Source organism: Elephas maximus, chromosome 25 (genome assembly GCF_024166365.1).
Source record: "Elephas maximus indicus isolate mEleMax1 chromosome 25, mEleMax1 primary haplotype, whole genome shotgun sequence".
NCBI lineage: Eukaryota > Metazoa > Chordata > Mammalia > Proboscidea > Elephantidae > Elephas > Elephas maximus.
In genome coordinates this window covers 36,635,526-36,660,723 of record NC_064843.1, presented here as the reverse complement: position 1 = coordinate 36,660,723, position 25,198 = coordinate 36,635,526, and the positions used below count along the sequence as shown (strand labels likewise).

Sequence of the window (25,198 nt, the reverse complement as noted above, 5' to 3'; positions counted from 1 at the left end):
ACATAAGTCTGGCAGTAACCCTTTCATGACCAGTGGGATAAACAGTGCCCACCTCATTTTTCACTTCTTGGGTCCAGAGGGATATATATGTCCCACATAATTAAAAAAAAAAAAAATTTATTGTGCTTTAAGTTTACAAATCAAGTCAGTCTCTCATACAAAAATTTATATACACCTTGCTATATACTCCTAGTTTCTCTCCCCCTAATGGGACAGCATACTCCTTCTCTCCACCCTCTATTTTCATGTCCATTCAGCCAGCTTCTGACCCCCCTCTGCCTTCTCAACTCCCCTCCAGACAGGAGCTGCCCACATAGTCTCATGTGTCTGCTTGATGCAAGAAGCTCACTCCTCACCAATATCATTTTCTATCTTATAGTCCAGTCCGATCCCTGTCTGAAGAGTTGGCTTTGGGAATGGTTCCTGTCTTGGGCTAACAGAAGGTCTGGGGACCATGATCTCCGGGGTCCTTCTAGTCTTAGTCAGACCATTAAGTCTGGTCTTCTTATGAGAATTTGAGGTTTGTATCCCACTGCTGTCCTGCACCCTCAGGGGTTCTCTGTTGTGTTACCTGTCATGGCAGTCATTGGTTGTAGCTGGGAACCATCTAGTTCTTCTGGTCTCAGGCTGATGTAGTCTCTGGTTTATTTGGCCCTTTCTGTCTCTTGGGCTCATAATTACCTTGTGTTTTTGGTGTTCTTCATCTTCCTTTGCTTCAGGTGGGTTGAGACCATTGATGGCCCCACATAATATTTTGTGATCTGATGTGGTCATCTCCCATTTTTGCGTAATGCCAGTTTTTGCATAATGACCTGAGCTTTGGAACTTAACCATGTAGATAAGTGAAGAATGGGTGTAATTGAGTCCCTGGAGGAGACAGTACTTAGCATGCAGTAATGGCAGTAGGTGAGGGCAGGTTCAGTGGTAGTATTCTCACCTTCTATGTGGGACATCCGGGTTCAATTCCTGGCTTACACACCTCCTCACAGCCACCACCCACCTGTTAGTGGAGGCTTGCATGTTGTTATGATGCTGAACAAGTTTTAGCGGAGCTTCCAGCTAAGATGGACTAGAAAGAAAGGCCTGACGATCTATTTCTGAAAATCAGTGAAAACTATGGATCACAGCAGTCTCATCTGCAGCTGATCCTGGGGGTGGTGCAGGACTGGGCAGCATATCTTTCCATTGCGCACGGGGTTGCCATAAGTTGGAGACTGACTTGGTGGCAGCTAACAACAAAATACCCCCACGCATTTCTCGGTTTCTCGTACTATGGGGGCTCGTGTGTTGCTGTGATGCTGGAAGCTATGCCACCGGTATTCAAATACCAGCAGGGTCACCCATGGTGGACAAGTTTCAGCTGAGCTTCCAGACTAAGACAGGCTAGGAAGAAGGACCTGGTGGCCTACTTCTGAAAAAAATTAGCCCGTGAAACCTTATGAATAGCAGTGGAACATTGTCTGATATAGCGCCAGAAGATGAGCCCCTCAGGTTGGAAGGCCCTCAAAATAGAACTGGGGAAGAGCTGCTTCCTCAAAGCAGAGTCGACCTTAATGATGTAGATGGAGCCAAGCTTTTGGGACCTTCATTTGCTGATGTGGCACAACTCAAAATGAGAAGAAACAGTTGTAAACATCCACTAATAATAGGAACGTGGACAGTAGAGGGTCAGCAAAAGAGAGGAAGACCCTCAACAAGATGAATTGACACAGTGGCTGCAGCAGTGGGCTCAAGCGTAACAATGATTGTGAGGATGGCACAGGACTGGGCAGTGTTTTGTTCTGTTGTACATAGGGTCACTATGAGTCAGAATCGACTCGACAACATCTAACAACAACAACAAAATAACAATGGTAGTAGATGTGAGTCCTTAGTGCTGTGGGGGCATGAGTGAGGAAGCAGATAACTCTGACAGGAAAGAGATTTTCTTGGGGGAGGCTGGAGGGCTTTAAGGAATTATTTTCTGTTTTTAGTTAGTAATAACAAGAACACCAATCACAACTAAAATATGTTGACTTCTTGCACACTGTCTGTCTGCTTTATGTGTACAATATGGTTAAGCCTCACAGCAACTCTGTGTGGTAGGTTCTATAATTATCATCATTTGAACAGATGAGGAAACTGAGGCAGAGAGAGGTTAAGTACCTTGCCTAAGGTCATACAACCAAGAAGTGGTAGGACCAGAATCCAAATCCAGGAAGTCCAATGTGTTAGTCCTGTCCTCTTTAGTAGATTACACCTTCCTAGAAGATGGTTCGGAGCCACGCTGGCACAATGGTTAAGCATTCAGCTGCTAACCAAGAGGTCAGCAGTTTGAATCCACCAGCAACTCCTTGGAAGCCCTATGCGGCAGTTTCTACTCTGTCCTATAGAATCACTGTGAGTCAGAATTGACTCAAGGGCAACAGGTTTAGAAGATGCTTCATTTCATTTTACCACTATTAACCATTATTGCTCACTGGGCTCATGGTAAAAACCCACCAAACCCATTGCCGTCGAGTTGATTCCTACTCATAGTGACCCTATAGGACAGAGTAGAACTGCCCCATAGGGTTTCCAAGGCTGTAATCTTTGTGGGGGCAGACTGCTACATCTTTCTACCGTAGAGCTGCTGGTGGGTTTGAACTGCCAACCTTTCAGTGTGGTCTCTGAATTACTGAATCTTAGCAGATTACAGCTGGAAGGGACCTTGGGGTCACCTCATCCAGTGGTTTTCCGACAGTGTTGGGTGGAGATGCTTGGTGGCTACTGTAAGGGTCAGGGGAGGTTCTGGTGGGTGGGGCTTCCCCCATACAAGCAGATCAGCTTTGATCTGTTTTACCCTTTGGAGCTTCCCTTAAGATAGAAAACAACCTCAAACATATTTGGAAACCACCATGCATTTTACAGGTGAGGAGAGAGTTCTTCCCGGGAGCAGCACCCTGCCTGTGGGTACTTTAAGAAAGCCCAGTTTCTGGGAAGCAAGCCCTAGGATGGTTGGAAGGATCCATGATGTTGTCATTCTAACCATCCCAGACCAGGGAGGCCCCCAGTTCCCTCTGGGGCATTACAACACCTCAGGGGCTGCTTTCTCCCTGGTGCAGGTGCAGGGAACGGACGACCGCCCTTCTGAGAACTACAGGGCCAGCAAGCCCTGTGTGGAGCAGCAGCAGTGGGCATACAAGGCCTCCCCACAGCACATTGGCAGGACTGTGGGCAATGCCATCCTGCGGTGGAGCCTGACATCGGCCCCTCCGGCGATGAGACACTTGAGAGAAAAGCAGCATGATAGACACAGGCCCCCACAGGTGGGAGTGAGGGTCAGACCAGGTGGCCACCCTGGTCAAACATGTGTGTTTGTTTTCTTATTTGAATGTACTTTTTCCAGAGTGCCTTCAGGTCAGTCAACTCACTTATTTTGAGCACTGCAGCCCCTGGCAGGGTACCTCCCTATTTTGGGCCCAACAGTGGTGACGGCAGCAGCTGCCACTGTACCTAACCTTCTCTGCTGCCTTGAGTCTGGGCATGGTGCCTTCCAAGAGCACCGCTGATACCAAGTCTGAAAGCTTGGGCAGAACCAGAAGGGAACACAACCCAGAGAACTTAAAATTGGATATTCGATCCTGTATTACTTTCTCCATCCTCAAGCTCAAGTCATTTGGCTCTGGCCCTGCCCACCCAGGTGCAGAGAAAAGCTGCAGGGACCTGCCCACCTTCCCCCAACAAGCCTCACCTCCCTGGAGACTAGGCTCCAGTGGCCTGAGGCCCAGAAAAGGCAGGCTACTTTCCTTCTCCTCTGGAGTCCTCATTTCTGCCCCAGGATTAACCCTTCCAAGGGTGATTGAACTTGCATCCCAAGGGTGAGCAACCCTCTCCCCTCTCACAGGGGATGGCTTGGCCTCAGACCTTTGGCAACCCAATTCTGAGTACCCCTTGTCTGGGCTGTGGAGGAGCCAGATGGATTGTTTCTGCAATCGAAGCCTGATTCCCACGCCTGGGAGTTAAGGCTTGAATGAGAAAACTCTTACTTTCTCAAAACACAGTCATTGACAGGCATTGGGCCGTCTAGACCTAGATCCAGCATGACCCGCTAGGACATAATTCTGCTGTAACATGCACAGAATTTACATGACTGTAAAAAAAAAAAAAAACACTTTTTCCACAAGACACTCATACCGTCTTAGTCTGAATCATCAGAGACATGTCATTGCATTCAAAGTCCTCTAGACATAATTTGGATGTACCGTAAATGATTACGCCAAGGCTGCCCAAGACTTTAGACACCAACTAAAAATTCAGGGGTCCCCAGAACACCCACACTTATACCCTGCTGGCTACAGATTTAGGGATTTCCACTACATCCCTGAGTTTGATAATTTGCTAGAATGACTTACAGAACTCAGGAAAGTGCTCTACTTATGATCACGGTTTTATCATATTAAGGATACAAAAGAAGAGATGCATAGGAAAGAGCTGAGAGGGTCCCAGTGTGGAACTTCTGTCTCCCTAAAGATGCATCACCCTCCTGTGCATCCCAGTCTGTCACCAAGCAGGAAGTTCACCTGCGCTTCAGTGTCCAGAGGTTTTTTTTGGGGGGGGGTCTCATTATGTAGGCAATGATTGCCCATGTGGTTGAACTCAATCTCCAGTTTCTTCCCCCCGCTCTCCAAGAAGTTGGGCTTTTATCACATAGTGCATCTTCCTAGGATGGCCAGCCCCCACCCAAGATTTACCTCATTAGTATAACTTGTCCGATGTCATAGGAAAACAAAACCAAACCACCCCAGTCACTCAGGAAATTTCAGGGTTTGGAGGTTACCTCTTAGGAACTAAGGACAATGACCAAATTTTGTGGGAATAGTAATTCTTCACCCCACAGGTATATATATACCCTTTTATCCCCACCTTTAACCAGGGTGGCCTCTTCTAGGACAAAGGAAGGATCTTCCTCAAAGGCAAACCCAAGGCTCTGCCCTAGATAGCAGAAGTGCTGGTAACCTGACATGGAGACTTTCCAGCATCCAAGCGTTTTCAGGCCCAGGATCCACTAGACACCAACTGTACTTTCCACAGGGTGATGCATCTACCAACTAGGCTGTGGGATAGCTCCCCTTTCACTGTCTGCTTCTGATTTCTGTTCCCCCTTGAGGTGGAGAGACACCTCATAATGACCTGGGCGGGGGGGTCCATTTTGCTTTCCAGAAACCTGTCAGTGCTGACAGCTCCAGGAAACCAAAAGTCTTTCATGATAAACAGCTATTTTCCAGAGAGACTGAAAAGAGAAAAACGGAACCCCGGAAGAAGATGGTACCTACCAATACATCTGTGGAGAAGGTTAGCCGTGTTCAGCCAGGGTCTGGGATGAGAGCCACGAGTGAGCAGTCAGGATGGGGCTGGGAAACACTGTGTCCTTGAGCCTGGGGGGGCCTGGGCTAGGTACCCAGCCTGACTCCCCCTAGAGACCCTGGAGGTGTGGTAGAGATGATGGTGCCCCTCAGAATTTGGGTCTCAGGTCTGCTGTGTCTGGGGCAGCCCCCTGAGAGTTGGGAGGGCAGGCGCTGTCTAGAGAGGTGAGCAGTGTCACCTCCTATTTGGTAGGTTGGGCTGGGAGGTAGGAGAGGTGGCATTTCTAGGATCCACAGCTAAAATGCCCTCTGTTACCATGTGGGGGTGGGGGGAAGTATTTTGTGTGACATGCAAGTGGGAATTGGTTCATACCTATCCTTCTGTCTTTCTCCTGTACTTGTCTTCTTTCTGACCCTGGATGCTGCTTACTGTAATACTTACTCTCCCTCCTGAAAATATAGTTTTGTTAGGTGGCAGGGCTGCCCCAATACCTAGCTCCAGGGAATTGGGACTGTGTCCTGTGGTGGTGGGGTAGAAAGCCTGAAGTGGCTGGATATTTTCTCGTCCAGTTTCTGAGTGTTTTTTCCTCTAATTAATTAAAAGAAACCTTAAAAAATTTAAAAGTAATACATACTAAATGATGAAAAAGAATAAAAGTGTATAAGACAAAAAATAAGTCCTCCACATTTCATTCCACCCTGCCGCTCCCCACAGTCCAACAGTAGCTACTGCCGAGACTAGCTTTAGCCTTTTGTATTTTTTTTAGACCTGTGATATAAAATTATGTGATGTGCCATTCGCTTTTATTATTTTTTTTAACTTAATAATATATCATAGATTAAGTTACTGGTGTTTTGTACCAATAATTTAGATTTATCTATTCTTTGGTAAGTTATTATATACTTCTTACTAATTGCATGCCAGTACCGGTTGCTGTCAAGTCTATACCGACTCATGGTGATCCTTTGTATGTCAGAGTAGGACTTGCTCCATAGGGTTGTCTATGGCTGCTTCTCAGAAATAGATGGCCAAGCTTTTCTTCTGAGGTGATTCTAGGTGGACTCAAACCTCCAACCTTTCAGTTAGCAGCCCAGCATATTAACTGCTTGTGTTACCCAGGGCCTCTAACAACTGCATTAAAAAAACCAACCCCGTTGCCATCAAGTTGATTCTGACTCATAGCGACCCAATAGGACAGAGTAGAACTGCCCCATAGGGTTTGCAAGGAGTAGCTGGTGGATTTGAACTGCTGACCTTTTGGTTAGCAGCTGAGCTCTTAACCACTGCGCGCCACCATAGCACCCCATAATTTGGATGTCAGAAATGATTAAGCCAATCTCATATTGACAGGCGTGTAGTTGTGTTCCAATCTGCATTGTACAGCCTTGTACATACATTTTTAAGTACTTGTGTGAATAGATTGAAAGACTGGTTCTGGAAGGCAGAATTGCCAGCAGACCCCATCCCTTTAAATTCACGAATCTGATGTTACCTTACTGGCTTGGGAAGCAGAGGTAGCAGGTTGGATGGTGCGGTGTGGAGTGGAGGTGGGTGTTTGTGCTGCACCACGTGATGTGCTTCCGGAAAAGTCCCAGATGTGGTGCAGGGAGAGCTAGTCCAGTCTAGGCAGCTGGGGACCCAGGGTGACCGTCTTGTACATCCCTGTAATCACAAGCAAGAATTTCAACTGCTCTGACTGACCATGTGTACCAAACATTATTCATCTGCCTCCAGTCTTCCTGGTGGCTCTGCTTTCACGCCCATCCCTCTTCCTGAAGTGGCTTCTTGGGCTTAGAGAGGACATTCATTTACATTTCCTGAAACTGGAGCCAGGAAATGGTGTTTTCTTCCAGTCTTCTCCACTGTAAAGTTAAGTATTTTACCCTTGAGAGATGGGGCTAAATGACAAAGTGCGCGGTTATTCCCATTTATCCCCCAGTAACTGACCCACTGAACAACGAATAAAAACAAACACAGACTGAGATCTCAGAACTCTGGATGGCAGCTGAGGTGTGGGAGAGTCGAGATGAGTCTAGAAACGGGAGAGAAGGAGTGGGGGTGACACAGAAGCTGGGAGAATCTACCTGCTAGAATTTGGAGCACTTTCTCACTATGGCCATTTTGGAATGGGGTCAGGCAACACTCTGAAAAAAGAACATAGAATGGGAGCTAAACTGAGGAAGCTGTAGCCCTATTTTTAAGGCTATGCAGATAGGCTGGGGGAGTTCATGAGCCATGCATTCGGGAGGAGTGAAGGGAGATCATGGTGCTGAGAGAGAATGCTGTTGAATTTTACCGACATGAGCTGGACAGGCACTAGGACCAGGAGGAGCTGAAAAGGCACCTATAGATGCATACTTCAGACAGGCAGCATGGAGAGAAATGGCTGTCTCTGTGCTCACAGTGAGATACCATGGGAAAGCATGTTCAGGGGTGCCCATAAGGGAAGGGCATAGAGTGCTCCCCACTTTTGCCATGGGAAAGCCAAACACTACTGCTTACATTAGTGTCTGCGGCGAGTGAAAATCCCCCACGCACGCATATTGAACTCCAGAGGCCAAGCACCCAGAACTCACGAATCAGTGCTACAAAAACCCCTAAGGATAAGACTGCCCTCTAGTGGTTCTTAAGAGAACATACCCAAAAAACCCAGTGCTGTCGACATAAGAGAACATATAAAAAAAAAAAAATCAACCAAGCATGATCAGGAAATTCACCACAAAAATCAGAAAACAGAATTTAAACTATTAAAAAAAAAAAAAGATATCAAAATGGCCCAAGTTCAACAAAAAATAGTAAAACACAAAATCACAAGAGACGAAGGACCCATCAAAAGGAGAACCTGAAAAAGAGGAAATTTCTTCTATGAAGGGCAGATTAATGCAAAAAATAGAAAAATTTCAGACAGTGGTGCTAAATATGTTTACAGAAAACAGAAAGTACACAGAAAACAAAATAACGGGCATCAGAAAACAAATGGAGGAACAAAATTAGAGGCTCGCCAAGGAAATTGAAAACATCAAAAAACCCAAACGGAACTGCTAGAACTGAAGAATATAAAACAACTGAATTAGAAAAAGCAAGAGAGAAACACTCAACAATAGAGTCTACCAGGCAGAAGTTATAATAAGTGAACTAGAAGACAGAATAACTGAATTTATCAAGTCTCAAGAAAAACAAGAGGAAGGAACAAAGTGAACAAATCCAAATGGAAATACTGGATTCAATTAAGAAATCTAACATTAGAATTATTGAAATTACAAAGCACCGTGATAACAATAAAGGCACAGATAGAATTTTCCAAGAGGTAATCAGAGAGAATTTCCCACACCTGAACAGAGAATCAAGCCTGCAAATGCGGGAAGCTACATGGACCCCAATTAGAAGAAATACAAAAAGATCAACTCCGTGCCACATCCTAATAAAATTCCCAAAAACCAAAGACGAGAGAATTTTGAAACCAGCAAGAAAAAAAAATATATATATAACATATACCAAGTGTCTTCCATAAGAATCAATGTGGATTTCTCCCTGAAACTCTAGAGGCCAGGTGACGGTAGAGCAACATATATAAAATATTGAGCCAAAATAATTGCCAACCAAGAATTCTTTACCTAGCAAAGTTGTCATTCAAAAACAAGGGAGAAATCAAGATATTCCCAAATAAACAGAAGGTTTGGGAATTTGCCATTACCTGACTGGCTCTTCAAGTATTATTCAAAGGAGTTCTCCAAATGGAAAGGCAAGAACCTTAAAGAAATACTCAATTCTATACATGGGGGGAAAAATAAGAGCTGGGAGAGATCTCCAAAAAATGCTACAACTCGAGCAGTCGTAAGGACCAACAAGTACAACATATTTTCAGGGAATAAACTCAATAATATTATCCTGCATACTGTAGAACATCAAGTCTGTGAGAAATAAGTAGAAAGCAAACCTAAGAGATCTAGGATGTTCAGTGATGTTAACGGAGACTCACTGTTATAGATTGAATTGTGTCCCCCCCAAAATGTGTATCAATTTGGCTAAGCCATGATTCCCAGTATTGAGTGATTGTCCACCATTTGGTTATCTGATGTGATTTTCCTGGGAGCATTTGATATCTTTGTGCAGCTGCTTGACCCCCTGCCTTCCTCCCTCCCACTTTTTTTTTTTTTTTTTAACTTAGCAATATATTGTGAACAACTTTTTCTCTCAGGGTGCTCAGACCGATCTATCCCATTCTTTTTAATAGCTTCACATGAGGCCTCCTCTAGGTTTTTTGGTGATTCTTTCTGTGTATTTGGGTTCTGTGGGTGATTCTAACTTCTTCATACTTGTGTAAAGTGGGGAAATGCTTGCCCTTTGTCATTGGTTTAGGGGCTCCTGGTTTGTGACCCTGGCACTGGGCCAACCAAAAGCAGGTTGAGCATCTTATTTTGGACCTCTGTGAAATAAGGGTAATTGAGAATTTTTTTTTTTTTGGCGGCATGTTTCAGGGACATATAAGCCCCTACACTGTAAAGTTCTGAGCTAGCAGCAGTCAGGGAGGCTTCCAATTTCTTCTTCCTGGCCTGGCTTCTCCACAACCTGGCTATACTCTCAGCCTCATGCAGGGCCTAGCACACAACTCTTTTCTCAGGCTGACCACAGAGACCAACTTCCCATGTGGCCTCCCAGGACCACAGGGGTGACACACATAGGGTAAAAAGTGAGCAGAGGTGAGAACTGGCAAAGGACTTGATCAAAACAAGACTTGAATGAGAATTTGGTTAAAATGCTTTCTTGTCTTACTGGCTGGAAAATATGGACATTTTGCTACAGATAGCTATGAAGGAAATGAGTTTGTCCTCCAGATCACTTTGAGTTGAGTAAAAGGTCTTAAAAAAATATTATTTGAGACTTATGGCAAATTAAATTTGTATGTGCTCTTTTATTTATTCAAGAAACATTTATTTATCACCTACTATATGTCAGAAGGAAACCTTGGTGGTGTAGTGGTTAAGTGCCACGGCTGCTAACCAAAAGGTCGAAGTTTGAATCCACCAGGTGCTCCTTGGAAACCATATGGGGCAGTTCTACTCTGTCCTAATAGGGTTGCTACGAGTCGGAATCAACTTGATGGCAATGGGTTTGGTTTTATTTTTTTTCGTTTGTCAGAAAAAAAAGTCCCTTGGTGGCGCAATCGGTTTGCCATGAGCTGCTAATCTAAAGGTTGGCGAGTTGAGCTCACCCATTGGTGCCATGGGAGAAAGGCCTGGCAACCTGCTTCTGTAAAGATTATAGCCAAGAGAACCCTATGGGGCAGTTTTACTCTAACACATGGTGTCATGAGTCAGAATTGACTCGACGGCCACAGGCATGGGTTTGGTTTACTATGTGTCAGGCACTATTCAAGTTGCTGAGGATAAGCAGTGAATGAAAAATCACATAAATCTCTGCCATTAAGGAGCTTGTATTCCAGCAAAATATTGCTCCTCACCAGCTAGTTCGGAAGGGTGGCGTCACCGTCACCATCTTACTGGGTATCAAGGAGATTGAGGATCAGATGAGTGTGGTGGCTTACTCTGGGTCCCTTAGAGTGTTACAGCAGCTGGGCTGAGCCTCTCACAGCCCTACTGAGCTGGGCCTCTCTTGCACAGATCCTCTTCCTGCAAACCAGACCTCGCCTGCCACACACGGCTGCCCTGCTGAGCAGCTGCATCGATGGCTACATCTACGCCTGGTCCGTTCATGGGAATGGAGGCCTGCTGGGGAAGTTCCCTGTGGATTTCCAAGACACAGGAGATGTGGTTGTGGGCGCCATGGCCACTGACGAACATGACTGGATTCTTGTCACAGGGGATTGCAGAGGACGCATTAAGGTGAGGAAGAACCGGCACCAAGATTGAGGGGCTGGTGTCAGTCAAGCTTCCGGCCACCCCTTTGTGACATGTGGCCTTTGCCTAGCCTCTCTTCCTCTGGGCACTGGTTTCATTTGTGAAACAGTGGGGGGTAGGGCGGATCACCTTAGAAGTTCTCTCATGCTCTGGTGTGCTCAGCGAAATGAGCAAGAGGCTGCTTTGTTTTTGTTTTTGGCTGGCTTGAAAGACTCATCCAAAAAGCCTTCCTAGTGAATACCATGCTCCGTTGTTCTCTGCTTACAAGTCCCTCATCCCCAGCCACGCATCCAATCTGTGATCAGCTATCTCAGGAACTGATTTTGTGCTTTGTGATGAGACACGAGGCAGAAGTATCTTGTTCTTGGGCCAGCTACACCTTTTCTGCCTGCTAACTCAGAAATGGTCTCTAAGACCCCTCTGTCTCCGAGAGTCTGCGTGTCTCAGAGGGATGAGTAAGATCCATCCCCAAGGTGAAGAGGAGTGGTCTGGGAGGAGCATATAGCATGAGTTGGGGTTGGGGTTGGGGTCAAGATTGAGAGGTGCTGGACCACTAACCCATATTTTGTACCTAGATCTGGGACATCAAAGATTACTGCATATCCACTGACCCTCGGCTGTCCCGAAGCAGTGGGGGAAAGGCTGTCTCTGAAACAGAGAACAAATTCCAGCTCTTAATTCCTAAGCAGTTCTGGGTCAGCCCCTCCAAATACGTGTCCTTGGAGGAGAAGCAGGTAGGATGATTACTGGAGGCCTGCTCCCCAACTGGGAACCATGGTTCTCGTGCTGAGATTCTAAGTCTTGCACGTTTCCTGTTCAAGGTTGTCTGGCTGATGTGGAAAAGTCTCTGTTAACCAGAAGTCTCCATTAACCAGTAAAACACAAGTATATACATACCAAACATACCCTTATGCACATACAAGCATACACATGTACATGTACACACACCCACCCCTTCCAAGGGCTTTGACCTTTGCAACAGAATCATGCATTCTTTGTAAAAATAATTCAAATTGTAATGTATTTTCTTGCAGAAAAAGCTCCTAATATTTCCCTGAGGATAACGAAGTTGAGCACCTTTTCATTAGTCATCAGGAGAAATGCACATTACAACCAAAATGTGATACCTCTACACCCCCATCAGAAAGGCTAAAACTAAAAAGGCAGGCAACGGCGAAAGCTGGAAAGCATATAGATCAACTGGAACTCATACACTTCTGGTGGGAGTGTGAATTGGCATAATCACTTTGAAGAACTCTTTTGCAGCAGCTTACCCTACGACCTAGCAATTCCACTCCTAGTTTGATCCCCAGAGAAATTTGTGCACTAAAAGATACAAATAAGAACGTTCATAGAATTACTATTCCTGGCAGCTGCCCAGTAGAAACAATTCCAATGCCCATCAGCAATAGACTGGAGAAATAAACTGTGGCATGTCCACATGACAGACTAATACCCCCCAATGGAAATGAATGAGCTGTACAACTACTCAGTGTAACACGGGCAATTCTTCAAACAATTTAAGCAAAAAAAGGCCAGCCACAAAAGAGTATGTATTATATGTTTTACGATTCCATTTATATAAAGTACAAAAACAAACAAAACAGATCTATACTGTGAGAAGTGGCGGTGGGAGTACAGTGACAGCAGTGGGCCAGGAGGAGGACACCTGGAGGCAGACGTTGTTCTGTTTCACCATCTGGGTGCCGATCATATAGTCACGTTCAATCTGTAGACATTTATTCAGTGGCACATTTATGATACGTGTGCTTCTCTGTATATCTATTACACATCAATGGAAGTTTAAAAATATCAAGCAATATAGAAAGGCTTACACCGAGGAGCCTTATTTCTATTCCTGTCACCTCAAAAACCAGTTCTTTTTATTCCTTGAAGTAACAGTTCTGTTGATTTTTGGTTATTTTTCCAGTATTTGTCCGAACATAAACGTGTTTTTTTTTTTAAACGTGTATTTTCCGTGTATTTTTACATGAAGGTAGCATAGCATATACACGGATACTCACTTTGCTTTCCCTCATCATATGTCTTGGAGATCTTTGTATATCAGAAGATTGTTTTTTACGGCTGTTGGATGTTTTCAAGGTTCACCCATGTCATAGCATGTATCAGAATTGCATTTCTCTTCATGGTTAAGTGATATTCCATAGTGCGGACGCACTGCATTTATCCATTCATCTGTTGATGGATATTTGGGCTGTTTCCGCCTTTTGGATATTGTGAATACGTTGCAGTGAAGAGTGGTGTACAAGTGTCTGAGTTCCTGCTTGAAAGCCTTTTGGGTATATACCTAGGAGTGGAGTTGTTAGGTCATATGGTAATTCTATGTTTAACTTTTTGAGGAGCCCCATGCACCGTTTTACATTCCCACCAGTGATGTATAAGGGTTTCAGTTTCTCCACATCCTCATTAACACTTGTTATTTTCTGATAATAACCATCCTCTTAGGGGTGAAGTGGTATCTCATTGTGGTTTTGATTTGCAATTTCCTAATGACTAATGAAGGAGCCTTGGGGGCACAGTGGTTAAACACTCAGCTGCTAACTGAAAGGTCAGCGGTTTGAACTCACCAGCGCTCCATGGGAGGAAAAACCCAAACCTACTGCGGTTGAGTCCAATTCAGAGTAGAACTGCCCCATAGAGTTCCCAAGGAACACCTGGTGGATTTGAACTGCTGACCTCTTGGTTAGCAGCCATAGCACTTAACCACTACGCCACCAGGGTTTCCTGGTTTTCCATGGGAGAAAAGACATGACAGTCTTCTCCCGTAGAGATTACAGCCTAGGAAACCCTGCAGGGCAAGTTCTACTCCATCCTATAGGGTTGCTCTGAGATGCAATTGACTCTACAGCACAGAACAATGACTAATGGGATTCACTGTGTAGTGCAGATAGATGGTTAACATGCTTGCTGCTAAATGAAAGGTTGGTGGTATACGTTCACCCAGAGGTACCTCAGAAGAAGGGCCTGGTGATCTATTTCTGAAAAATCGATCATTGAAAACGTTATGGATCACACTTCTACTCTGCCGCACGTGGGGTCGCCATGAGCAGGAATCAGCTCTATGGCAACTGTTTTTTTTTAGACTGTGCTTTAGGTGAAAGTTTACAGCACAAATTAGTTCCTCATTCAAAGATTTATACACAAATTGTTTTGTGACATTGGTTGCATCCCTGCAACGTGTCAGTACTCTTCACTTTTCTCCCCTGTTTCTTTTTTGAATGACTGATGATGAATATTCAAGTGCTCATTGCCCTTCTTCTTTGGAGAAATGTCTATTCAAGTCTTTTGACCATTTTTAAATTCAGTTGTACGCGTCCTTTATATATTCAGATATTAAACCCTCATCAGACATATGGTTCTCAAATATTTTCTCTGATTTTGTTGGTTGTCTTTTCATTTTCTTGATAAAGAAATCTTGGATCACAAATGTTTATTATTTTGATCAAGTTTATTTTCTGCTTTGCTGCTTGTGTTTTCGGTGTATATCTAAGACTCTATCATCAAAAACAAGGTCTTGAAGTTTTACCCCTATGTTTTCTCCTAAGAGTTTTATGGTTTTCTTATATTTAGGTCATTGATGCATTTTGAATTAATTTTCATATACAGTGTGAGGTATGGGTCCAGCTTCATTCTTTTGCATGTGAAGATACAATTGTCCCACCATTATTTGTTGAAAAGACTATTCTTTCCCCATTCAATGGACTTGGCGCCCTTGTCAAAAATCAATTGACCATAGATGTATGGATGTGGTAACCATCTTTGGTAAGTGATGTATAATTATTTTAAAAATATGTGAAGATAGTAACCCGTTGTCTGTCATATGTAGTTCAAACATTTCCCAGTGTCATTTGCCTCTTAATTTTATTTGTAGTGATTTTTAATTACAACATTTTCATTTTCTGTGATCCAGTTTTTCTTCCCATCGTGATGTTTCTCATTGCCTTCTATCACTTTACTATTCAGAGATAAGACAAATATTCAGTCATAATTTCTTTTAGGTATCTTATGGTTTCATTAAAAATAATTCTTCAACCCTTCTGGTATTTATTTGGTTGTAAGATTGTCAGTTAATGATGTAGATTCTCTTAATAGTTAGTCAGCTCATACTCATAGTGACCCTACAGGACACAGCAGAACTGCCCCGGAGGGTTTCCAAGGAGCGGCTGGTAGATTCGAACTGCTGAGCTTTTGCTTAGCAGTCGGATGCCACCAGGGCTCACTTGATAGCAATGGGTTTGGTTTGGTTTTCTGGTTAATAGTTTAGTCAGGTGTTTCAGCACCATCTGTTTCCTATAACCATGAGTTTTGCCGCCACTCTTATATCAGAGTTTTACGTGTGTTTGGGTTAGTTTCTGAGTTCTGTATCGCTTCCTTGCTCTGTAAGCTTATAGTTTGTATCATTGTGACTTAACACACTTGAATATGGTTGGATAAGTCCCCCTTAATTAATCTTGTTTTTTAAAAAATGGGCATGGTTATTTTTGCTCATTTTCCGGTTAAGTAAAGCTTGTTCTGTTATATGTAAGTTTGCTATGAGTCGGAGCCGACCTGATGGCACCTAACAACAACAACAACAACAAAAATGTGATGTATTACCTGCTTACTCTCCTTATTCATCTCCCAATGCCCAGCTGAATAACCTTAGAAGGCAAGAAAACCTGGGTTCTTGTCCTGGCCCCATCTCTTTCTAGCTGTGTCTCTTTGGGTCAGCTACTGAATGTCTCTGACCCTCATTTCTCTCCTCTGTAAAATGGTGAGAGTCATACACATTCCATAAGGTTGTTGTGAGGTTCGAATGGAATAATGTGTGCAAAAGCACTTCGGTAAACAATATAGCAAAGCCCAGAGAAGTGCCAGGACCTACCTCAGGTCACCAGCAAGTTAATGCAGGAATATATCCAGAACTAAAACCCTGGCCTGCGTTCCAGGGCCCTTCCACTAGGCTCTGCTGCTTCCAGTCCTGGATGCTTTCTGATGAGCCTGTGTGGTGGTCTTAGTAAAAATAGTTTTCCTGTTCTGTCCCCTGTAGGTTGTGGATGGCCAGACCATTTCTCTGACTCCCCCCACGCTACTGATTACCTGGAAGGGCCATTTGGAGAGTGTGGAAGACATCCTGTATGTGGACAGCTTCCAGCTGGTTATCAGTGCTGGTCTGGACCAGAACGTCAAGGCTTGGAAACTCTATGGCGATGCTGTTGGTATGGGTCCCGCTGAAGCTCAGCCATGCCCCATGGCCCTTCCTGGCCCCGTCCCTGTTAGAACATAATATGGCATAGATCTTATACCCCATGAGGAGGGGAATTCAGACCATGGCAGCTGTCTTTGCTTAGTAGGTATAACAGGGTGTGAGTCCATGCAGCAGTCTGCCTATTCATCCATCCAGCTGTCAGTCATCCATTCATGCATCTACCTATCTACCCAACATTATTGGCCTCTGTATATTTTTACAAATCACAAACATGATAAGGTATATTCTTTTCTCTCTTTAAAAATAAACTTAATTGTTGCTGTATGACATAAAGAAAAGTATACAAATCAGAAGTATACAGGTTGGTGGATTTTCGGAAAGTAAACATAGACCCCTATAGCCACCCTTCATATGAAGAAAAGAACATTACTGGCACTCTAGGGGCTCCCCTCATGCCCTCCCCCCACCACTACCTACCCCTCTGCAAAAGTAACCACTATCCTGATTTCTAAGTACATAGGTTGGTTTTGCCTGGTTTTGAACAGCACAAATGAGATCACACGTTACATTCTTGTTTGTGTTTGTCTTCTTTCTTTCAACATTACGGCACACCATTATGCTTGTGAAATTTATCCATTTGTTGAGTGAGGTAGTTCGTTCATTCTCATCGGTGAATTGTATCCTGTCATGTGATATACCGTAATTTATTTCTGTGTGCTACTACTGTTGGTGGACATTGGGGTTGTTTCTGGTTTGGGGCTATAAAAAATAATACTATGAACATTCTCACACGTATCTTTTGGTAAAAGAAATGTATGCATTTCTGTCGTGTGTGTACCTAGGAATGGAATTGCAGAATCTTAGCGTATGCTTTATGTTCAGCCTCAGTAGATACTGTCAAACGGTATTGCAAAGTGGTTACCGTTTTTCATGCTTTCACTTGCAGTGAACAAGAACTCCCATTGTTGCATAATTTTGCCTACATTTGGTGTTGTCAGTGTTAATTTTAGCCATCTCGATGGGTGCGTAGTGGCATCTCATCGTGGTTTCATTTGCATTTCCCTGATGACTATGAGATTGAACATGTTTTTGTATTTATTGACCATCCTGCTACATTCTTTTGTTAAGTGATTATTCAAGAATTTTTCCCATTTTTCTACTGGGTTGTCTTTTTCTTTTGGCTTTGAGGAGTTATTTATGTCTTGTGGCTATGAGTTGTTTGTCAGTTATATGTTTTAAAGATACCTTCTCCCGTTATGTTACCTGCCTTTTATTCTTAGTGATACCTTTTGATGAGCAGAAGTTCTCAATTCTAATGTAATCTATTTTATCAGTCTTGTCTTTTGTGGTTCATGCAGTTTATATCCTTTTAAAGAAATATTTGACTACTCCATAAATAATCTTTGGTTATCCTTTAGAAGCTTGATTGTTTTTAACAATTAGGTTTATTGAAGTATAATTTATATACAGTAAAATGCACCTTTAAAGCGTACAGTTCTATGAGTTGTGACAAATGCAGGCAATTGTGTAACTACCATCACAAGGTATAGGACGTCATTCGAAAAAGTTCCCTCATGTCTCCTTGTAGTAAACCCTCCCCCTTCTCCTGGAAGCCTCTGATCTCTTTTCTGTCCCTATAGTTGTGTCTTTTCCAGAATGGCATAAAAGTGGAATCATAAACCTTTTGAGTCTGGCCATGTTCACTTACCATATTGGATTTTAGATTCATCTAGGTCGTTGTATGAGTCAGTAATCTGTTCTTTTTATTGCTGAGTATTATTCCATTGTATGGCTATCTCATAATTTGTTAATCCATTCACCAGTTGAAGGCCATTTGGGTCATTTTCAGTTTTGGGTGACTATGAATAACACTGCTGTAAACATTGTTTTCATTTCTCTTGGGTAAATATCTAGGAGCGGAATTGCTGGGTTGTATGGTAAGTGTATTTTAGCTTTGTAAGAAATTGCCAAACTGTTAACTGAAGTGACTGTACCATTTTTCATTCCCACTAGCAGCATATGAGAGTTGTAGTTCTTCTGCATTCTCATCAGCATTTGGTATGATCCATTAAAAAAATTAATAATCCACAATTAGAGTCAGTGATTTCAATACTGCTTTCAAAAATTGATAGAACAAGTATATAGGAAATCATTAATGACACAGAAGATTTGAACAAGAATTTTATCTAATTGACATTTGTAGATCAACATAATCAAATACATTCTCTTTTCAAGTACACAGAGAACATTTACCAGGACAGGGCACATTCTGGCCATGAAACGAGTTTCCGTAGTTATAAAAGGGTTTAAGTCATACAAAGTATGTTCCCTGATCCCAGTAGAATTGGATCAAAAATCCATAACAGAAAGATTTTTGGAAAATCTCTAACCACTTGGAAACTAAACTAAATAATCCGTGGGTCAAAAAGGAAATCCAGAGTGAAATTAGAAAGTATTTTGAGCTGAATGAAAATCAAAACACAACGTTCCAACATTTGTGGACTGTCAATAAAGCAGTAGTTGGGGGGAATTTATAACACTAAAGGTCTATATGAGAAAGGATGAAGTTAAAGAACTTCAAAAAAAAAAAAATTCCTGACTTAATGGACCCACTGAGACAGGAGGAATCCCTGAGACTGTTATCTTGAGATTTTCTTTAAGCCCCGAACTGAAACTATCTCCTCAAGTCACCTTTTAGTTAAATAAATAGCAGGCTAGCTCATAAAATAAGGAATATCACCCTCGAGTACTGCACTCTTTTAAAAAAACCGTCTATATGAGACCAAATGGTTAACAAATACTCTAAAGGATAAATGAGAAGGTTGGGGGGCTGTGAGATTAGGTCATTGGGAATGGGACAACTAGGATGGAAATAATAATGAGAATGTCGATACATGTGAAGAATGTAGCCAGTATCACTGAATGTGATATGTGTAGAAATTGTTGAATAGAAACCTGTTTTGCTGTGTACACTTCCACCGAAAATGTAAGAAAATGAAATTATTATATAATTTAAAAAAAGAAGCTGAGGTCAGTGATTTAAATCATTGACCTCAGCTTTCACTTCAAGAAACTAGGAAAAAAAAAAAAAAAAGAGTAAATTGATCCCAAAGTAAGTAGAAAGAAAGAAAATGATAAAGATCAGAACGGAAATCAATGAAATCAAAAATTGGTTTTTTGAAAAGATCAGTTGATAAACCTCTAACCAGACTGACAAGGGAAAAGAGAGAAGAAAGAAATTGCCGACATCAGCAATGAGAGAGGAGACATCACTACAGATTATACAGATACTAAAAGGAAAATAGTTAACAACTTTATGCAACAAATTTGAGGACTTATATGAAATTGATAAATTTCTCAAAAAAGACACAAACTACCAAAGCTTACTTAAGAAAAAAATAGATAACCTGAATATCTCTCTGTCAAAGAAATCGAATTTATAGTTAGAAGTATTTCCACAAATAAAACTCCAGGCCTAGATGATGACTTCACTGGTAAATTCTACCAACTATTTGAGGGAGAAACAATATCAATTCTGCAGAAACTCTTCCAGGAAATTGAAAAGGAATGCTTTTCAATGCATAAAGCAACTTGACACCAAAACCTGACAAAGACATTACAAAGAAATAAAACTGCAGACTTTCATTTTGTATGAACATACACAAAAATCTTTAAGAAAATTTTAGCAAATAAAATCCAGCAGTATATAAAAAGAATAACAGCATGAAGAATAGGTTCATCCCAGATATGCAAGGTTGGTTTAACATTTGAGAATCAGTCAATTTAAATCACCATGTTAATGAACTGAAAAAGAAAAACCATGTGCTGGGGTGTTCCCTTTGCTTTTGTGTTTTACCTCTTGCTTTCTGCACCTCCGAAGACTTCTCTTCACCCTGCTGCCCTGCCCCTGCTGTTGGAGGATTACCACAAGGCTGTAGATGAATGACTTTAGTGAGGTTTCCCTTGGTTTACCTGCCCCATACCCATCTCAGTGAATAATTTCTCCTTATAAGGATCAGCACAAAGCTGGTTCCTATGAGGTGGAGGCTAAAGATGTCCCAAATGTCCAACTTTTCCAAGCTGCCGTATCACTCCATCATCTCTAACATCAACTACTCCCTCTCCCCTCAGTACTCTCCCTCCCCGTCCTTGGTCCTTGGTTCCCTAATTTGCTGCAGAACTTACCAACCGTATAAAGGAAGTGGCTCCTGCAGTTGTGGAGGTTGACAGGTTCCAAATTTGTGGGTCAGGCCTAGGCTTCTCCTGACCCACGAGGCTGCAAGAGCAGATGAACCCAAACAGGCAGCTCAGACCACAGGCTGCTGGCTCACAAGGCTGCCAGAGCCGGCAAATCAGTCACATGATAGGCTGCCAATGGACTGTGGAGGCTGGCAAATTCCACTCAATCACTGTGTGTGAATCATGAAGACCATGGCTAGAAGGACCATATTAAGTAATTCATTGTACTGCGCAGTCCTTCGGCTGGCCACTGCCTTGTATTTGCAAGGCCCTGTGGGCCTCAGAGGGTTTCTTGCAAGTCTCCTACCCGGCCCCTAGCCTTTGGCATAAGATTCCCTTGCCCTTGGTAAAGACCTGGTGCCTTTGAAGGATTTCTCTTAGTTCTTCTGCCCTAATTCCAGCTTTCCACATGCTATCCATACCTCATCCCAAGCCTTATCCCCAGCTTTTCTCCACCATTGCTTCAAACAAAGTAAAGGTCTCTAAGTGTCCCAGAGGAGACTTTCAGCTCTTCTGCCCTGCCCACAGCTTTTAGTGTACTGCTACTATACACTTTGGGAATACGGAAAGAAGAGTTGGCAGGTGACTGAAGACTTGATCTGTGGCTGGAATCTCCTGGATTCTAATCTCTCATGCCATATGAGACTGCTAAAAGTTCATTAAACGTTGGTTAGTTTCTCCTTACCTTGTCTATGGAGGATTTCTCTTCTTCCCACTACTGCGTCAGGGTTGAAAGCAGCCATTAGCTCCTTTTTTCCTGTTAAGGGCTTTTTACTTTCTGAACATTTAGTTCATCTAGATTTCTTTGCATTTTCAGCTCTTTTATGGATTTAAAAAACCTCTTAAATTATTTTTAAATTTATTCCTGTTCTGTGGTGAAATCCTCATTTTGTACTTTATATTCTTAAACGTATTAGTCCAATTTCTTTTAAAGTCCTTTTCTGTTAATTCCAATATTTGATTTACTTCTGGGTCTATTTCTATTGTCCATCATTTCTGTTGGTTCAAGGATGATGGAGTAACAAGGGGGGGAATTATACTCCCACTTGAGACACCTAAACACCTGAACCAAATATATGAAACTGTTTTCAGACATTGAACAACAGTAGTAAAGGACATTAATCCCTGAAAGAATGTAAATAAATAAAGTACAGTTGCCCCAGTTTATTGCCTGTAGAGAGTTTCTAGGCTATAGCACAGGGAGGGGAAACCCAAGTAAAGCCTAGCAATTTCTTTAAGCTGAGGAGACAGTTTGGAGTTCAGAGAGGGCAAGGCAGCTAGACTTTATGGGACAGAATACCAAAGTGAAAGACACTGTAGGGAGAAAGAACATTCTGCAGAGGATTTCCCCTCAAGTCTTTAGCTTACTACTGCATGTGAGGAAACTACTGTGACTGGGAAAAGAAACACCAGAAAGCAGTAGGCAGAACGAGTTTGAAGCTAACCCAGGACTGTGAATAGTTTGTCATCCTTTCAGAGTGAAAAGACCTCTTAACACATGGGGCATCTAGGAAAGTCCTCAGAAGGGTATTGCCTTAGGCTATTCTGCACTTATCTGACAAAGCTCAAAAGCAAACCTCAAAAGGATAAAATTATTTCCAGGTAACTTAACTGAGTCCCAGAACAAAGCCAAAAAATATTTAAAGGAGTAAAAACTAAACAAGAAACTTAGGACGCAACAACGTAAAATTCACAATATCTGGCATACATTAAAAAAAACCCTGCAAAGAAGGCAATACGACTGAGAACGAGGAGGAAGATCAATGGAAAAACTACACAAACAATAGGATTAGTATTATTTTCCTGTGGCTGTTGTAACAAATTACCACAAACTAGGCAGCTTAAAACAAAACAACAGAAATTTATTCTTTCACAGTTCTGGAGGCCAGAATTCCGAAATCATATCACTGGGCTGAAATCAAGGTATTGGCAGGGCTGCGCTCCCTCTGGAGGCTCTAGGGAAGAATCTGTTTTCGGTGGATTAATTGTTTTTGTGTGTGGCCTTTCTAGCCATGGTCTTGTAACGCCCACCCCGGTGATTGTGAGATAGGATAGTTGTGGCCCACCAAGGGTATCGGTCAATTTTGCCTTAAAAGAGAGCTAGTTCCAGAGCAAAGGGAGGCGCCCACCACCAAGGAAGGAGAGGCCCAGCAGCAAAGACCTGGCAGCAGGAGACGGCGTGTTAGGCTTTCCAGCCTGTGAAGAGAGAAAGCTGAGTGCCTTTGGGCAGAGACTGAGGGCCAGGGAGAGGAGTGCCTGCGAGCACAGCCGGGGAGAGGCTATCCTGAAGGAAGAACTGTATCCTGAGTGTTCTTGAGCCTGAATTGTAACTGTTACCCAAAAAAACCCATTGCTGTCGAGTCAATTCCAACTCATAGTGACCCTAGGACAGAGTAGAACTGCCCTCTAGAGTTTCCAAGGAGTGCCTGGTGGATTTGAACTGCCAACATTTAGGTTAGCAGCTGTAGCACTTAACCACTATAAAAAACAAACAAACCAGGGTTTCTGTTTTAACTGTTACTTCCCTAATAAACCCCATAATTGTGTGTATGGTCTGTGAGTTCTATGTGGCCACTGCAATGAATTATCGAACCCAGTAGAGAGTGCTGTGGGAGAGACGATTGATGTCAGAGTTGGTAAAGATAATGGAGAGAGGAGGCATGTTTGACCTCTGCTTTATAGGAATCAGCCTTGGGCTATTGATCTTGATTCTCCCTCCCCCTTGGGAAGTTAGAGGAGATCAGACACTGCCCCAAGCCATTTTTACACCATTTCTTATTTCTTTCAACTGGCATTCCTTGGTTGTTGCCACACCACCCCAATCTCTGCCTCTGTCTTCACATTATCTTCTCCTCTGCATGGGTATAAAATATTCCGCTGCCTATCTCTCTTATAAGGACACTTATGTTGGCATCTAGGACCCACCTGAATAAGCCAGGGTAACCTCCTCATTTCAGGATCCTTAACTTAATCATATCTGCAAAGAATCCTTTTCCAAATATAGTAACATTTACAGGTTCTAGGAAATAGGACCTCATATCTTTGAGGTCCATTATTCACCCTACTATAGTCGACAAGGGTGGTAAGCAGCTGTTATAAATATACTTGAGGTGTTACAGAAGGTAGAGGAAAACATCAGCATGGAAAGAAATGGAATATGTACAAAAAATACCCAAACTGATTTTTAGAGATTAAAAATAGCAGTGTCTGAGATTAAAAATACATGGGATGGAATTAGCAGATGATTAGGCACTGCAGAAGAAAAGATGAATGAACATGAAGACATAGCAACAGAAATATACAGGAAAAAAAAGTGTGAGTGAACTATGGGAACAGCATCAGCTGACCTGATGTACATGTAATTTGACTCCCAGAAGGAGAAGAGAGAGAGATGAAAGACATAAAAAAAATAGTTGAAGAAATAACAACTGACAGAATTTCCAAATTTAATGAAAACGATAAGGCCACAGATCCAAGAAGACCAAAGAATCCACAAGCAGAAGAAACATGAAAAAAACAACACAACACCAAGGCATATCATAACGAAATTGCTGAAAACCAGTGATAAAAAGAAAAATCTTAAAAGCAGCCAGAGGAAAAAAGATATGTTACATACAAAGGAACAAAATAATGACAGCAGCGTTCTTGATAGAAACAGTGTAAGCCAGACAGTGCGGCAACATCCCTAAAAGAAAAAAAAAAATGCAAACCTGGAATTCCACACCTTGCAAAAATATCTTTTAAAAAACAAAGATGAGAAGGTAAGGGGACAGGGAAACTAGATTAATGGAAACAGAACAACTAGAACACAAATGATAAGAATGTTCACACATCGTGAATTATGTAACCAATGTCACTGAACAATTTGTATAGAAATTGTTGAATGGGTACTCAAACTGCTGTGTAAACCTTCACCAAAAACACAATAAAATCTGATTAAAAAAAAGTAAAATACAGACTTTTTTCAGACATACAAAGCTGAGAGAATTTATCATCAGTGGACCAACATTATAAGAAATCTTAAAGAAAGTTGTTCAGTCAGAAGGATTATGATACCAGATGAAATTGGGGTATACATATAGGAATGAAGAACAACAGAAATGTTGAACATGTGGATAAATGTAAAAGAACTTTTCCCAAATCAAATAAATCTCTTTAAAAGATAGCTGATTGCTTAAAGTAAAAGCAAAAACAATGTATTTTGGGGTTTATAACACATGTAAAAGTAAAATGTATCACAATGATATTACAAAGGCAGGAGAGGGAAATGGAAGCGTACTGCTGACAGGTTCTTACACTATTCCAGAGTGGTATAATCACTTGAAGGTAGACTGTGGTAAGTTAAAAATGTGTGCTGTAAATCCTAGAGTAACTACTAAGAAACAAAACAAGGTAGTGTATAAGAAGCCAAAAAGAAGATGAAGTAGAATCATATTTAAAAAGTAATCCAAAACAAGGCAGAAAAAGAGAACAAAGAGCAGATGGGACAGATAGAAAACAAATACTAAGATGGCAGATTTAACCCCGACCATATCGATAGTGAAATGAAATGCCGAGCATGTTAAAT

General features: G+C 42.3%; 1 protein-coding gene across 1 annotated transcript in view; it reads left to right on the top strand.

The window, feature by feature from the left end:
• EFCAB8 (EF-hand calcium binding domain 8) overlaps positions 1-25,198 on the top strand; it is an 85,195-nt gene that overhangs the window by 41,921 nt on the left and 18,076 nt on the right. Inside the window, exons 18-22 of the mRNA XM_049869548.1 lie at positions 3,084-3,287; positions 5,182-5,313; positions 10,947-11,168; positions 11,759-11,917; positions 16,234-16,402. Coding sequence (XP_049725505.1) covers positions 3,084-3,287; positions 5,182-5,313; positions 10,947-11,168; positions 11,759-11,917; positions 16,234-16,402 — 886 coding nt within the window. The remainder of the gene's footprint in view (positions 1-3,083; positions 3,288-5,181; positions 5,314-10,946; positions 11,169-11,758; positions 11,918-16,233; positions 16,403-25,198) is intronic.